Source organism: Neovison vison, chromosome 6, assembly GCF_020171115.1.
Source record: "Neovison vison isolate M4711 chromosome 6, ASM_NN_V1, whole genome shotgun sequence".
NCBI classification, from domain to species: domain Eukaryota; kingdom Metazoa; phylum Chordata; class Mammalia; order Carnivora; family Mustelidae; genus Neogale; species Neogale vison.
In genome coordinates this window covers 59,140,842-59,154,252 of record NC_058096.1, presented here as the reverse complement: position 1 = coordinate 59,154,252, position 13,411 = coordinate 59,140,842, and the positions used below count along the sequence as shown (strand labels likewise).

At 37.5% G+C, this 13,411-nt stretch overlaps 1 protein-coding gene across 1 annotated transcript in view; it reads left to right on the top strand.

Annotated features, from left to right (window-relative positions):
- The first annotated feature begins 2,238 nt into the window (after positions 1-2,238).
- The window catches only part of SLC9C1 (solute carrier family 9 member C1), an 83,088-nt gene continuing 71,915 nt past the window's right edge, over positions 2,239-13,411 (top strand). The window contains exons 1-4 of the mRNA XM_044255046.1: positions 2,239-2,386; positions 3,518-3,618; positions 6,407-6,535; positions 9,974-10,139. Of these exons, the coding sequence (XP_044110981.1) occupies positions 2,239-2,386; positions 3,518-3,618; positions 6,407-6,535; positions 9,974-10,139 (544 nt within the window). The remainder of the gene's footprint in view (positions 2,387-3,517; positions 3,619-6,406; positions 6,536-9,973; positions 10,140-13,411) is intronic.

Sequence of the window (13,411 nt, the reverse complement as noted above, 5' to 3'; positions counted from 1 at the left end):
CCAGTGGGCCTGCTGCTCATACATGGGCCATATTATTCCCCTGTTGGACACAATCTCATAGAACATCAACATTATGAAATCACTCTAAACCTTAAAAGTGGAACAGAAAGTCACCAGGCAACCCGTAGATACCAAACAACCCCTCTCTTGGCTAAAATGAGTGACTTCTGCTTCTTTACCTGTGACGGCTTTATCCTTGTTCTAGTCTGCCCTCCCTATAGATAAGATACCCAGCCACAGAATTATCCTTGCTTCCTGATGGCACCGATCTATATAGCAAACTCTTATTTTTCTGGACCTTCTCCAGAATCACCCAGCCAGAGCCCAGATGCCCAATAATTTCAACATCCTGTTACTGAGACAGACCACAGTTCGCCAGGGAACTTACTGGAACAAATGATGAACCCAACTGAAAACTTCAGATGTGTTTCTGATGTTGTTTGAATCATGGAACACTACATCAAAAACTAATGATGTATGATGACTAACATAACACAATTTTTAAAAAAAGTTAAAGTTTTAAAAAATAAAAAATAAAATTGCTAAACATTGAAAAAAGAAAGAAAGAAATTATTTGAGACTAAAAATGGAGGAATTTTGCCTTTGAATTGGGTGAATCCCAGTGGTTGCTGACTTTGACTACACATTAAAATTGCTGATGAAGCCCAGGCTGCAAGTCAGACTGATTGAAACAGAAATCTCTGGGGTTAGGACCCAGGCATCAGTATCATTATAACACCACAGGTGATGCCAAATAAATAAAATAGACAGAGAGAGATAAGTTTCACAGATAGGGACCTATACACATAGGAAGACTGAGGACAACAGCCATTGAAGGAAGAGTCTTTCACCCCGTAAGCTGCAGCCCATCAGCCCTTTGTTAACGGGCAGTCTGACCACAGTGGGCACTTTTACATTGGTGCTAATATGATACAACCTTTATAAATGGTGTTTACGAGGCTCTTTGATGCTACTGATAGAACACTGAGTAGAAAGCAGTATAAAGTATATTAGTGTAAAGATGAGCCCAACAGTGTAAATAATACACACAAGAACCATGAGATGGCAGGACTGTGGTTGATTTTTTCCCCCTGTTTTTGGCAATGTTTGTTTACATATTTATTTCAGAAGTGTTCAGTAAACATGTATTCATTTAATTTTCTCTTTAAAAATATTATTTTTATAATTAGAAAAGGGTATATAATAACATAAAGTATTTAAAATTTAAAAAGACATTGAGCTTTGAAACTTAAAAAGACATTTCTGGATTAGGAAAGGAAGTTTGGTAAAAATGAACTAATTTAGCATGGCAGCCAGATAAGATGCTAATAGAGGACACTAGAAAATGTTAAGTCACTATTAGGAGATAGAATTGGAAGAATTCTCTGCATGAATTTTAAGACCCTGATATAAAACACTCCTTAGCATGGGAAGCAGATGAGATTACAGACTGTAATTATCACTTATTTTCTCAAACGAATACACATCCCAGGACACATCGTGGCCCGTGTTCCTCTTCCATGAAGCAACAGTGAGATAGAACATGTTACAACTCCCCTGTTTTAAATCCTTTTGGTTTCAACATTTTTCTTATGTTCTTGATTAATATACAAAAGTTAGAGAAAACCTGGCTCATTGCTCCTAACTGAGATAAAAGAATGCTAAGATGGAATATCACCATGGTCTATTAGCTCCTGTCTGGAGAGAGCAGCAAAAGAGATCAGAATATTCTGACCGTATCCATTTTTTTTCCCCATTTGGAATAGCTGCCAGACATGCTTCCAGAGGCTCAGATAAGCTGAGGGCCAACCCTTCAGTTGTCCATCCCCAGAACTAAGTAATCTACACTAGTCTGTGGTCCCAGTAACTGGTTAGATGAAAGCTCCTTTCACACCATTGGGTAGATGCATGGTGAGTAACAGCAGAGGAGTACTTGACATTGTACGTGAATGCAGGGTGACACTGGCTAGTCTCTATCACTTGGGGTTGTACTTTTTATACCTCATTCAAACTGTAAGCATCATAGAAGGCAGAGGCTTCCCAAAATTTGGTGGGCCCTAAGATATCTCCAGAAATAACTAAGGAGAAATGTGAGCTTCTTTCTTCTTCTTCTTCTTCTTCTTTTTTAAGAAATGTACTAGAATTCCAGAAGAAGGCAAATTTTACAATCCTGTGATCCTGTGAGCGTTTTGCTGAGTCTTAAGAGTTGAACTCAAAAGGTCTGTGAGAAACAGCAGAATGGATTTGAATTCTAGTCTGTCTAATTCCACTCTTACCAGTGGACTTTCCAACACGTGGCAGGAATTTTTCTCAAGTACAATTATGACTGCTTCTGAAGATGTCCCTAAAATCATTCTAATACTGTCCTTGGTCTGCACAGTTGGAGGTAGGTATAACTCTCTTTATGTGAGTTTATTCTATGGCTATATCTTGTAAATGTCACCATATAGAACTGGGGAAAGTAGCAGTAATAGAAAATTAGAATTTTGTTCCTAAATTACATACTTTTAACCCAAGATTATCAATCAAATGAATCCAATGATAATCCGCCCCTGAAAAGAGATATGTAGAGTCTAGTTCATATTATTTATCATCTTTTGGATTCAAAGTATTCACACTTTTTATTTGGTAGGTCATGATTAGATTTAAATGATGGGAAAATCAAAGCATATGAGCCAAAAATTAAGAGATGGGGTATTTTGATTGTTATCTGTGAGATCACAAACTATAGTTTCATTCATATATTAAAACTAGTTGTGTACTACTTTCTTCACTTGAGCAAAGAATTTTCAAAATGGGAGGGAGTCTTCTGAGTGGATCGGTTATCTTTTAACCACTTGGAAGTGTTTCCCATAGGTTTTGTTCAAATAATAAATTATGCCCCCTTCTATGAGAAGAATACTATAAAAATCAAAAGAAAACACTTTTTTTCATTCTTTGATTAAAACTTATATTACAAAGAGGCATAAAACATTAAACTGAAGGAAATGCTGTGATATTGCTTATTGTACTTTGATAACAATTCATTATAGGCTTTCTAATGTGTAGCAGGCAACGAGTAATATAGGAAGCTAGCTTTTCTCACTGGGCAAATTCTTACAGCTGGTTCCTCATTGTTAGTTTGGGAATCAACCAGGAGATTTCATTAAAGTTTAGTTATTTATTAACCTCTTATTGCAAGATTGCTAAAGAAACTAATATCTGATATATAGCATGTACAAAACATTGCTATAAATATTTTAGTAATAACCCAAGAACCAATGACTGCTAGCAATATTTACTAAAGATACTGAGGAAACTAGATACTTCATAGAAGAGGTAAATACAGAATCCAGCAGATTAAGAATTATACCAATTCAATGTGCTTAAGTATGAAAAAAGGTTTCAATTACAGGAATTAAGTAAGTGAAAAGTGGAACAGTATTTCATTGTCCTCAGTATTAAGAAAACATATCAAATTAAAGTTCCATAAATGTGATATTTCACTGCCTTTCAGTAAATATGTATTTTTTTGCAGCGTTTTTGAATCTACACTTAAAAGACTTTCCAGTTCCTTTCCCTGTGATATTATTTTTAATTGGATGCAGTTTTGAAATATTAAGTTTTACATCTGTGCAGGTGTGTATAGTAAATAGGAGTATTTTGTAGTATATCTCAAATTCATACAAATACAAAAAATGGCTTAAGGAAATTTGCAAAAATACTTGCCAATTCACTGCTCTGCCAGTCTGTGGATGCTTGTGATATGGATGACGTCAGACCAGATGCATGAAAAAAGGAACCAAGAGTGACAGAGCTGAGATTCAGCTACATATAGTCAAACAGAGCCTCCATCTGTAAGGAGTTGGTCACCTCAAAGAATAAGTTCACATACACCTACTGAGAGTATGAGCAGCTAATGACAGTTTAAGCAGAATCCAAAAACTTAGATGAGAATTGCCTCTTCTCTTTAAAGATTTTACTTATTCATTTGTCAGGGAGAGAGAGCTCACAAGCAGGGGGAGCTGCACGCAGAAGGAGTAGCAGACTCCCTGCTGAGCAAGGAGCCTTTATGTGGAACTAGATCCTAGGACCCTGGGATCATGGTTTGAGCCAAAGGCAAATGCTTAACCAACTGAGCTACTCAGGCATCCCAAGAATTGGCTAATAAGATAGAAGCCCAGAGACTCTGAGCGGCTGGTACAGGACTCTAGTTGCAAGAGAATTCTGACATTGAACCAATCTATTGCCTCAGTTAGGAACGCTTTACAGGGTTCCCATTAGAATAGAGGCTAAGTCTTATGTGTGTGTCTTACAAGATCTCAAGAAACAGGGGTGCCTGGGTGGCTTAGTGGGTTAAAGCCTCTGCCTTCGGCTCTGGTCATGATCCCAGGGTTCTGGGATCGAGCCCCCCCACATCGGGCTCTCTGCTCAACGGGAGCCTGCTTCCTCCTCTCTCTCTCTCTCTCTGCCTATTTGTGATCTCTGTCTGTCAAATAAATAAATAAAACCTTAAAAAAAGAAAAAGATCTCAAGAAACAGAAGCTGAACCTCTTACCTGGAGTTGGAAGTGAGAGGAAGGCAAACCACAGATGTGGTCAAGGCAGCTACGATGTTATAAATAGTTGAGAATAGCTGGAGTCAGGTAGAGAAGAGAGACTCTCTTTACTATAGGGGATGTAGAATGCATCATTGACACATTAAATAGGTCTCTAGCCCCAGGCAGGCAACAAATTTTTTTCTATAAAAGGCCATATTGTAAATATTTTAGGTTATCCAAGCCACATGAGCTTTGTCACAATAACTCAACTCTGGTTCAAAAGCGACCCTAGGCAAAATGTAGGTGAGAAGCATGGCTGTGTTCTAACAGGAATTTATTTTACAAAAACAAGCATTGAGTCAGATGTGGCCCCGGGCCATAGTTCTCCACTTACTCTAGTCAGTCAGAGTGTGAATGAGAACATGCATGAGGCCTTCCCAAACAAATGTAACCAGTGATATTAATGAAAAACATATTATGAAAAACATGTATCCATATAAGAACCAGATTATTACTTCATTTGTCATCAATAGGTTTTGTAACCATACAATTTTGACTTCTATGCAATTCTAAGTACTTCTATCACCTTTTCTATTTGTCAATAACTTTTTAAAAGAAGAGAACAGAGATCAAGAACTGTGCAGGGTCTAAGATTTTACTCTATTTGCTAATAATAAGTTAGCGTGCCACAGTTCATGATCGTGGCAAAAGACACAGGACACTTGGGCCTAAGGAAAGGACTTTATTGCTCATGGCAAGGGCAGAAACTGGAGTATCAGCATCTTCTTGTTCCATGAGCCCCAATACCCACAGGGAGAAAAAAAGAGCCCGATGAAACCTGCATACATGACGGATTGCATTATAGGAGAAGAAACCCGAATTTAGAGAACTTGAATATTTCATGATGGGCAGTAAGCTCTCCTGACCTCTTGCCCTGGACGGACACACTGTTCTTATTACACTGTACAGCATAGTATGCCAGTTCTTTGCTCTCAAGGAGGGCACGTGGCTCTGGCTTCCAATGCTGTAAGACATACAAATACTTTTGAAAGTTAGTCTGGAAGAAAAGCAATCAGTGCCTCCACTCCTAAGACGTGGAGAAATACAAGAGAGTCATGGAGACTCATCCCTCCCAAAGCAAAGATACCACCTAACACAGCAGGAAATCTGTGTTTCCTTAATGAACAGAATGTTGAGTGGATGCCCATAACGGGATTTACAAATATCAACTAAATAATTTGTGATAAACACCATTAATTAGTTATTTCATTAACAACATTAACTTCCCAGTTTTTATCCCTGCTACTCTCCCACACCCATCTTCTGTGTAAGCCATGGTTAATTATTTGTAGTTTCTGAAATTTAATATGATTGCTTGCTCCTTTGTGGATGGTTGTGCGTGATAATCCATCCACCTGAAACCTGTCTCCCTCTTGTATGCCTGAAGACCTCCTTCATTTTTCTCTTGTACCCACCATCAATGTACTTTCTATACCTGTTGTTTAAAAAACAAAATAGGCATGGGGATAATGCGATGGAAAATTATGAAAATCTGGAGTGCCTGGGTGGCACAGTCAGTTAGGTGTCTGACTCTTGGTTTCGGTTCAAGTCATGATCTCAGCGTGGTAAGATCGAGCCCTGCATGGGGCTTAAGTCTTAAGACTCTCTCTCCCTCCCCCACTCCACTTTCCCCTCTCTCTAAAATAATAAATAAGTTTTTTTTTAAAAAAGAAAGAAAATGATGAAAAGCAGTACAGTCAAGATTTGAACACCTATTCCCTGTGATATATCTTTTTCTCTTTTGCTAGAGATAGGAGTGCCTGGCTTGTAATCTATGCTAATAGAAGGATGGATAAATGAGATAATGACATTTTTTTATATTATTAGGTCCAAATATATGCAGATGCCATACAATGGATGAGTCCAAAAATCTTTTTTGATCTATTTACCCCAATAATTATCTTTAATGTTGCCTTTGACATGGATGTTTACATAGTGCAGAAGTTATTTTGGCAGGTAAGACATTCTCTTTTGTGATAATATCATTCACTCATGACCTACTCTATGTTGTCTATGTTCAAATTTTTAAAAAATTTTGCTCTAAATTAGAAAATAAAGAAGACAAGGAAAAAATATAAGGTATGGGAGAAATAAATTCAGCTTTGTATTTTAGTGAATAAACCATATCTGAGCAATTGTCCAGTGTTTTTGAAAGCTCAGGGGAAAAAAACCTATGGAGAAAAAAAGTTATTCTGAAAATCTGTCTGGCAGAGTATAATGCCAGTTATGATTTTAATTCCAAGATGCTATTAAAAAGCTTTTACAAAATATATTTGGTCCAGTTTTTTACTGTTTTTCATAAAAGCTGTGTTTTAAATATCCACCATCTGAAACTTCCATACTCACATGAACAAAAATGGAGGATACTCACAGAAACAGCTCTAACTCTAATTCAACAACTATTATGATTTTTTTCTCATCAGGTGATATTTGAACCCCATCAAGGAAAGACCTTTGGAAAAAAAATAACTCCAAATCTTAAGCAGGATATAGATTTCATTCAAAGTAATTAAAATAGCTTTGTAAATATAAGGCCATTACCTAAACTACATTAGAAACCAAACTATTAAAATAACTTACTTTATTTTGAGTCCAAGCAAATGGGAGTTCCGACAAATGACCAAAGGAAAAAAAGAAAGAAAGAAAGAAAAGAAAAGAAATTGAACAGAATATAGATATAAAAGTCCTTTGGGCTGGATTTGGGTGATCTCTGCTGAACTGTCTCCTGCAACTCTGTACAACTCTTGGGTCAGCCGAGGTGGGATGAGCTGGATGGCCCCATGCATGGTAGTTACCTTTAGAGTTGGCTGTAGGCAGTGGGTGTCACTACCATGATCTAGAAGGTTATTCCAGATTTCTTGCCATGATGATTGCAGAGTCTCAGACATCAACAGAAGAGAGCAACTTCCAATTTGCCAATGCTTTTTAGGTTGTACCCTCATCGTGTTTGTTCCTTTTAGCCAAAGCAAAGAATGACATGACTAACCACATAAGTGCTGGAGATAACTTTTCAGTGGTGTGAATTCAGGGAACAGAATTACTGCAACCACTTTTACAAACAATATGCTTTGTGACTTATCGGGGTGTTGACAGCTATTTGGTGGGAGTACAAGGATTCGGGTCTCCTGACCCTCAGTCTTCTTATCTCAGAGCCTCATTTTAATCTTTCCTTAGAACAGGAGTTAGTTGTACAACTCTCCAGATGATGAAAACCTTGCCATGAGAACCCAGCCACTCTAGAGGTCAACATGTAGGAGGCATTGATTTTCTCACACCTTTCTAATGCTGTCACCAAGGTTCATCCACCAAAGACTCCCTCTCAGGAGATCCTGGGCTCGACAGGGCCATATAAACAATCCATCATTATTCTGCCACTTCTAAGATTCAGGAAGAGATGTATGATTAGATGACTTAACCAAATCACTTTGCACTAGCACCCCAGCCTCCTGAACTAGAGTCTATTCCCCAATTCATCATGCATGACTTCATACAAACGAAGAACAAAATAATCAGAAAGAAGACAGCTTTTAAGATTTTAGTTCTTCTGAATTCTTTTTTTTTTTTTTTTTAACTATCTTTGGTTTTGCCTCTCTAGAGCCTACACAATGCCTCATTGCTAGCAGGTGGTGAATAAACATGTAATAAAAGAATGAGAGCCTGTAATTTTTCATTAGAGAAAGGCATGACTTTCCTGATGTAGCAAAAACTGAGACAGGAAACTGGGGGTGTCATTTGATTTTACATCTCTGGAGAACTGTCTTAAATGGGATTGATTAGTACACTATTGGTGGCTATGTTTGTTGGCAAACCCTTCTGGAAGGCAGTTTGGCAATCTCTATGGAAAACCTTAAAATGGTGAATGTCCTTAGTATTCCTTATTGAAATTCTGAAGAAATAATTAAGGATGTATGATAAAGTTTAGTCACAAGACTCCTATAGGTACATATACATATATATATATTGCTATTTTTTATTTAATATTGGTAGTAAGAGCATTTGTCAATATCATTATGAAATATTTATAATTTTTCTTTTTTTTATTTTTAAATTGAGATATAATGGAAATACGACATTATATTACTTTGAGGTATACAATGTAATGATTTGGTAGTTGTATGGATTTTGAAATGACCATCAAAGTAAGTCTAATTAACATCCATCACCACATAATTACAAAATTTTTTTTTTAATTTGTTGCTAAATTCTTAGCAACTTTTAAATATACAGTATAGTATTATTAACCGAAGTGACCATGCTATACATTACATCTCCATGATTTATTTAGAACTAGGAATTTGTACCTTTTGACCCCCTTCACTTCTCTAGGTCCTGTTCCGATCCCTCATTGCCTAGCAGATGGTGAATAAACATCTAATAATGTTTCACCCTTTTCACCAACTTCCTGCCCCTCCCCTACTTCTGGCAATTGCCAATCTATTCTCTGTATCTATGAAATCAGTTTATTTTTTTTTTAAGATTCCACATATATGTAAGATAATACCATATTTCCCTTTTTCTATCTGACTTATTTCACGAAGCATAATGCCTTCAAGTTTCATCCATGTTGTCGCAGAAGACAAAAATTCCTTCTCTTTTATAGTTGGATAGTATTCTATTATATATATAATACATATTCTTTATCAACTCCATCTATCAATGGACACTTCGTTGCTTCCATGTCTTATTACTGTATATATTATTGTAAGTAAAGTAAATGGTGTAAATTTACCTTACTGTATTTAAATAATGCTGCAGTGACCATGGGGACGCATTTCTGAATTTTTTTTTGTGGTTTGTTTTGTTGTTGTCGTTATGTTAGTCTTATAGATAGCTTCAGGCACATCACATTTTCTAAGTCCCTTTGGGAATGAAATCTTGCTACATACCTGCCACTGGTGTAGTAAGAGGAAGCAGAAGGCAAGAGTAGGAAGGCAGAAGACCAGGTTCCAATTGTAGAATAACAGGAATTTTCTTCCCATCTTTCTAGAGTCCTCTGCCATTTCTCTGCATTCCTTCTATTATCTTATTTTCTTCTTTTCCTCTTTTGTGACTTCTTTCAAACTTGTGCTCTATCTTTCTATGTTGATAGCCTATGTTTCATCTCTCTGCATAGTTAAGTGTGTATATATGCTTGATATATTGTATGTGCGCATACACCTTTACACATACATATGTATATTCAGTGGCCTTGCCAAGAAAATTAAAGTTTCCTTTTAATGACAGGATGATATTTCCTATAACTGGTATGTTATAGGTCCTAAGAATCTCATTGCAATATTTGCCTCTTATTTCCAGAGTTGCAAGCAGATGTTTATTAAATAAGGTTGATAATCTACTTTTAAAAATAGGATACAAAGGCAATCTGATTTTTCTATCTGCAAAATTTTTTTGCAGGTACTTTTAATTACAATTCCTGGCTTTGTGATGAATTACATATTAATTCTTTGGTATCTGGCATCTGTGGATAAATTACTTTTGGAAACCATACCATGGTTATTATTTTCAACTATCCTTGTGAGTTCAGATCCCATGCTGACAGCAATTGCTATAAGAGATCTTGGTAGGTATATTTTTTATTTTCCTACATTTAAAATATTATGTTCTGTGTTTAATGTATCTAGCTTTAAGATATTTCATTCAATGTAGATTTTCACTATGTGAAATAGGATTCTGGAACACTGGGGATTAAACATGGAAATTCAGGTTAGTGATCCTTAGAAAAAAATGAAATGCCAGTAATGGGGGGAGGAGTCAAGATGGTGGAGAAGTAGCAGGCTGAGACTACATCAGGTAGCAGGAAATCAGCTAGATAGATTATCTAAAGATTGCAGACACCTACAAATCCAACGGGAGATCGAAGAGAAGAACAACAATTCTAGAAACAGAAAATCAACCACTTTCTGAAAGGTACGACCTGTGGAAAAGTGAATCCAAAGCGACGAGAAGATAGACTGCAGGGGGAAGGGCTGGCTCCCGGCAAGTGGTGGAGCAACGGAGCACTAAATCAGGACTTTTAAAAGTCTGTTCCGCTGAGGGACATCACTCCAGAGGCTAAATCCTGGTAAAGCCCATGCGGGGTCAGCGTGGTCTCAGGTCCTGCAGGGTCACAGAAGGATTGGGGGTGTCTGAGTGTCTCAGAGCTTGCAGGTATTAGAACGGGGAAGCCGGCTACAGAGACAGAGCCAAGGAGTGAGCTCTCAGCTCGGGGTTACCTTGAACCAGTTGCAGGCTCAGTGAGCTCGGAGCGCAGCCAGAGGTCAGGGAGACGGGAGGGATTGGGCGCTGTTCTCTGAGGGCGCACTGAGGAGTGGGGCCCCAGGCTCTTGACTCCTCCGGGCCAGAGACTGGGAGGCCGGCATTTTCATTCCCGTCCTCTGGAACAATACGGAAAGCATTCAGGGAACAAATGCTCCTGAAAGCCAACCCGAGCGGATTACTCAGCCCGGCCCCTGGTAAGGGTGGTGCAATTCTGCCTGGGGCAAAGACACTTGAGAATCACTACAACAGGCCCCTCCCCCAGAAGATCAACCGGAAATCCAGCCAGGACCAAGTTCACCTACCAAGGAGTGTGGTTTCAATACCAAGGAGAGCAGTAGAATTCCAGACGAGGAGAAAGCAAAGCACGGAACTCATGACTTTCTCCCCATGATTCTTTAGTCTTGCAGTTGATTTAATTTTTTTCTATGTTTTTTCTTCTGCTGCTAAATTTTTTAAAATTTTTACCCTTTTCTATAACATTTTTAATGGTTTATCTAATATATATTTTTTCTTTTTTATGTTTTTTCTTTATTCATTTTCTTTTTTTAATTGTTTCTTTTTTTTTTTTCTGAACCTCTTTTTATCCCCTTTCTCCCCCCATGATTTGGGATCTCTTCTGATTTGGTTAAAGTGTGTTTTCCTGGGGTCTTTGCCACCCTTTTAGTATTTTACTTGTTCCTTTATATACTCTTATCTGGACAAAATGACAAGGTGGAAAAATTCACCACAAAAAAAAGAACAAGAGGCAGTACCGAAGGCTAGGGACCTAATCAATACAGACATTGGTAATATGTCAGATCTAGAGTTCAGAATGATGATTCTCAAGGTTCTAGCCAGCTCGAAAAAGGCATGGAAGATATTAGAGAAACCCTCTTGGGAGATATAAAAGCCCTTTCTGGAGAAATAAAAGAACTAAAATCTAACTAAGTTGAAATGTAAAAAGCTATTAATGAGGTGCAATCAAAACTGGAGGCTCTCAGTGCTAGGATAAATGAGGGAGAAGAAAGAATTAGCAATATAAAAAAACAAATGACAGAGAATAAAGAAGCTGAGCAAAAGAGGGACAAACAGCTACTGTCCCATGAGGGGAGAATTCAAGAGATAAGTGACACCATAAGACGAAACAACATTAGAATAATTGGGATTCCAGAAGAAGATGAAAGAGAGAGGGGAGCAGAAGGTATATTGGAGAGAATTATTGTAGAGAATCTCCCTAATACGGCAAAGGGAACAAGCATCAAAATCCAGGAGGTGCAGAGAACCCCCCTCAAAATCAACAAGAATAGGTCCACACCCTGTCACCTAATAGTAAAATTTACAAGTCTTAGTGACAAAGAGAAAATCCTGAAAGCAGCCCGGGACAAGAAGTCTGTAATATACAATGGTAAAAATATTAGATTGGCAGCAGACTTATCACCAGAGACCTGGCAGGCCAGAAAGAGGTATTCAGATATATGATATATTCAGAGCACTAAACGAGAAAAACATGCAGCCAAGAATACTATATCCAGCTAGGCTATCATTGAAAATAGAAGGAGAGATAAAAAGCTTCCAGGACAAACAAAAACTGAAAGAATTTGCAAACACCAAACCAGCTCTACAGAAAATATTGAAAGGGGTCTTCTAAGCAAAGAGAGAGCCTAAAATTAGTAGATCAAAAAGGAACAGAAACAATTTATAGTAACAGTTACCTTACAGGCAATACAATCGCACTAAATTCATATCTCTCAGTAGCTACCCTGAATGTTAATGGGCTAAATGCCCCAATCAAAAGACACAGGGTATTAATATGGATAAAAAAGCAAACCCATCTATATGTTGCCTACAAGAAACTCATTTTAGACCCAAAGACACCTCCAGATTTAAAGTGAGGGAGTGGAAAACAATTTACCATGCTAATGGATATCAGAAGAAAGCAGGGGTAGCAATCCTTATATCAGATCAATTAGATTTTAAGCCAAAGACTATAATAAGAGATGAGGAAGAACACTATATCATACTCAAAGGATCTGTCCAACAAGAAGATCTAACAATTTTAAATATCTATGCCCCTAATTGGGAGCAGCTGACTATATAAGCCAGTTAATAACAAAATCAAAGAAACAAATCAACAATAATACGATAATAGTAGGGGACTTTAACACTCCCCTCACTGAAATGGACAGATCATCCAAGCAAAAGATCAACAAGGAAATAAAGGCCTTAAATGACACACTGGATCAGATAGATATCACAGATATATTCAGAACATTTCATCCCAAAGCAATGGAATACACATTCTTCTCTAGTGCACATGGAACATTCTACAGAATAGATCACAACCTGGGTCCTAAATCAGGTATCAGAAGATTGAGATCATTCCCTGCATATTTTCAGACCACAATGCTCTGAAGCTAGAACTCAATCACAAGAGGAAATTTGGGAAGAATCCAAATACATGGAGACTAAGCAACATCCTTCTAAAAAATGAATGGGTCAACCAGCATATTAAAGAAGAATTGAAAAAATTCATGGAAACAAATGATAATGAAAACACAACGGTGCAAAATCTGTGGGACAGAGCAAAGGCAGTCC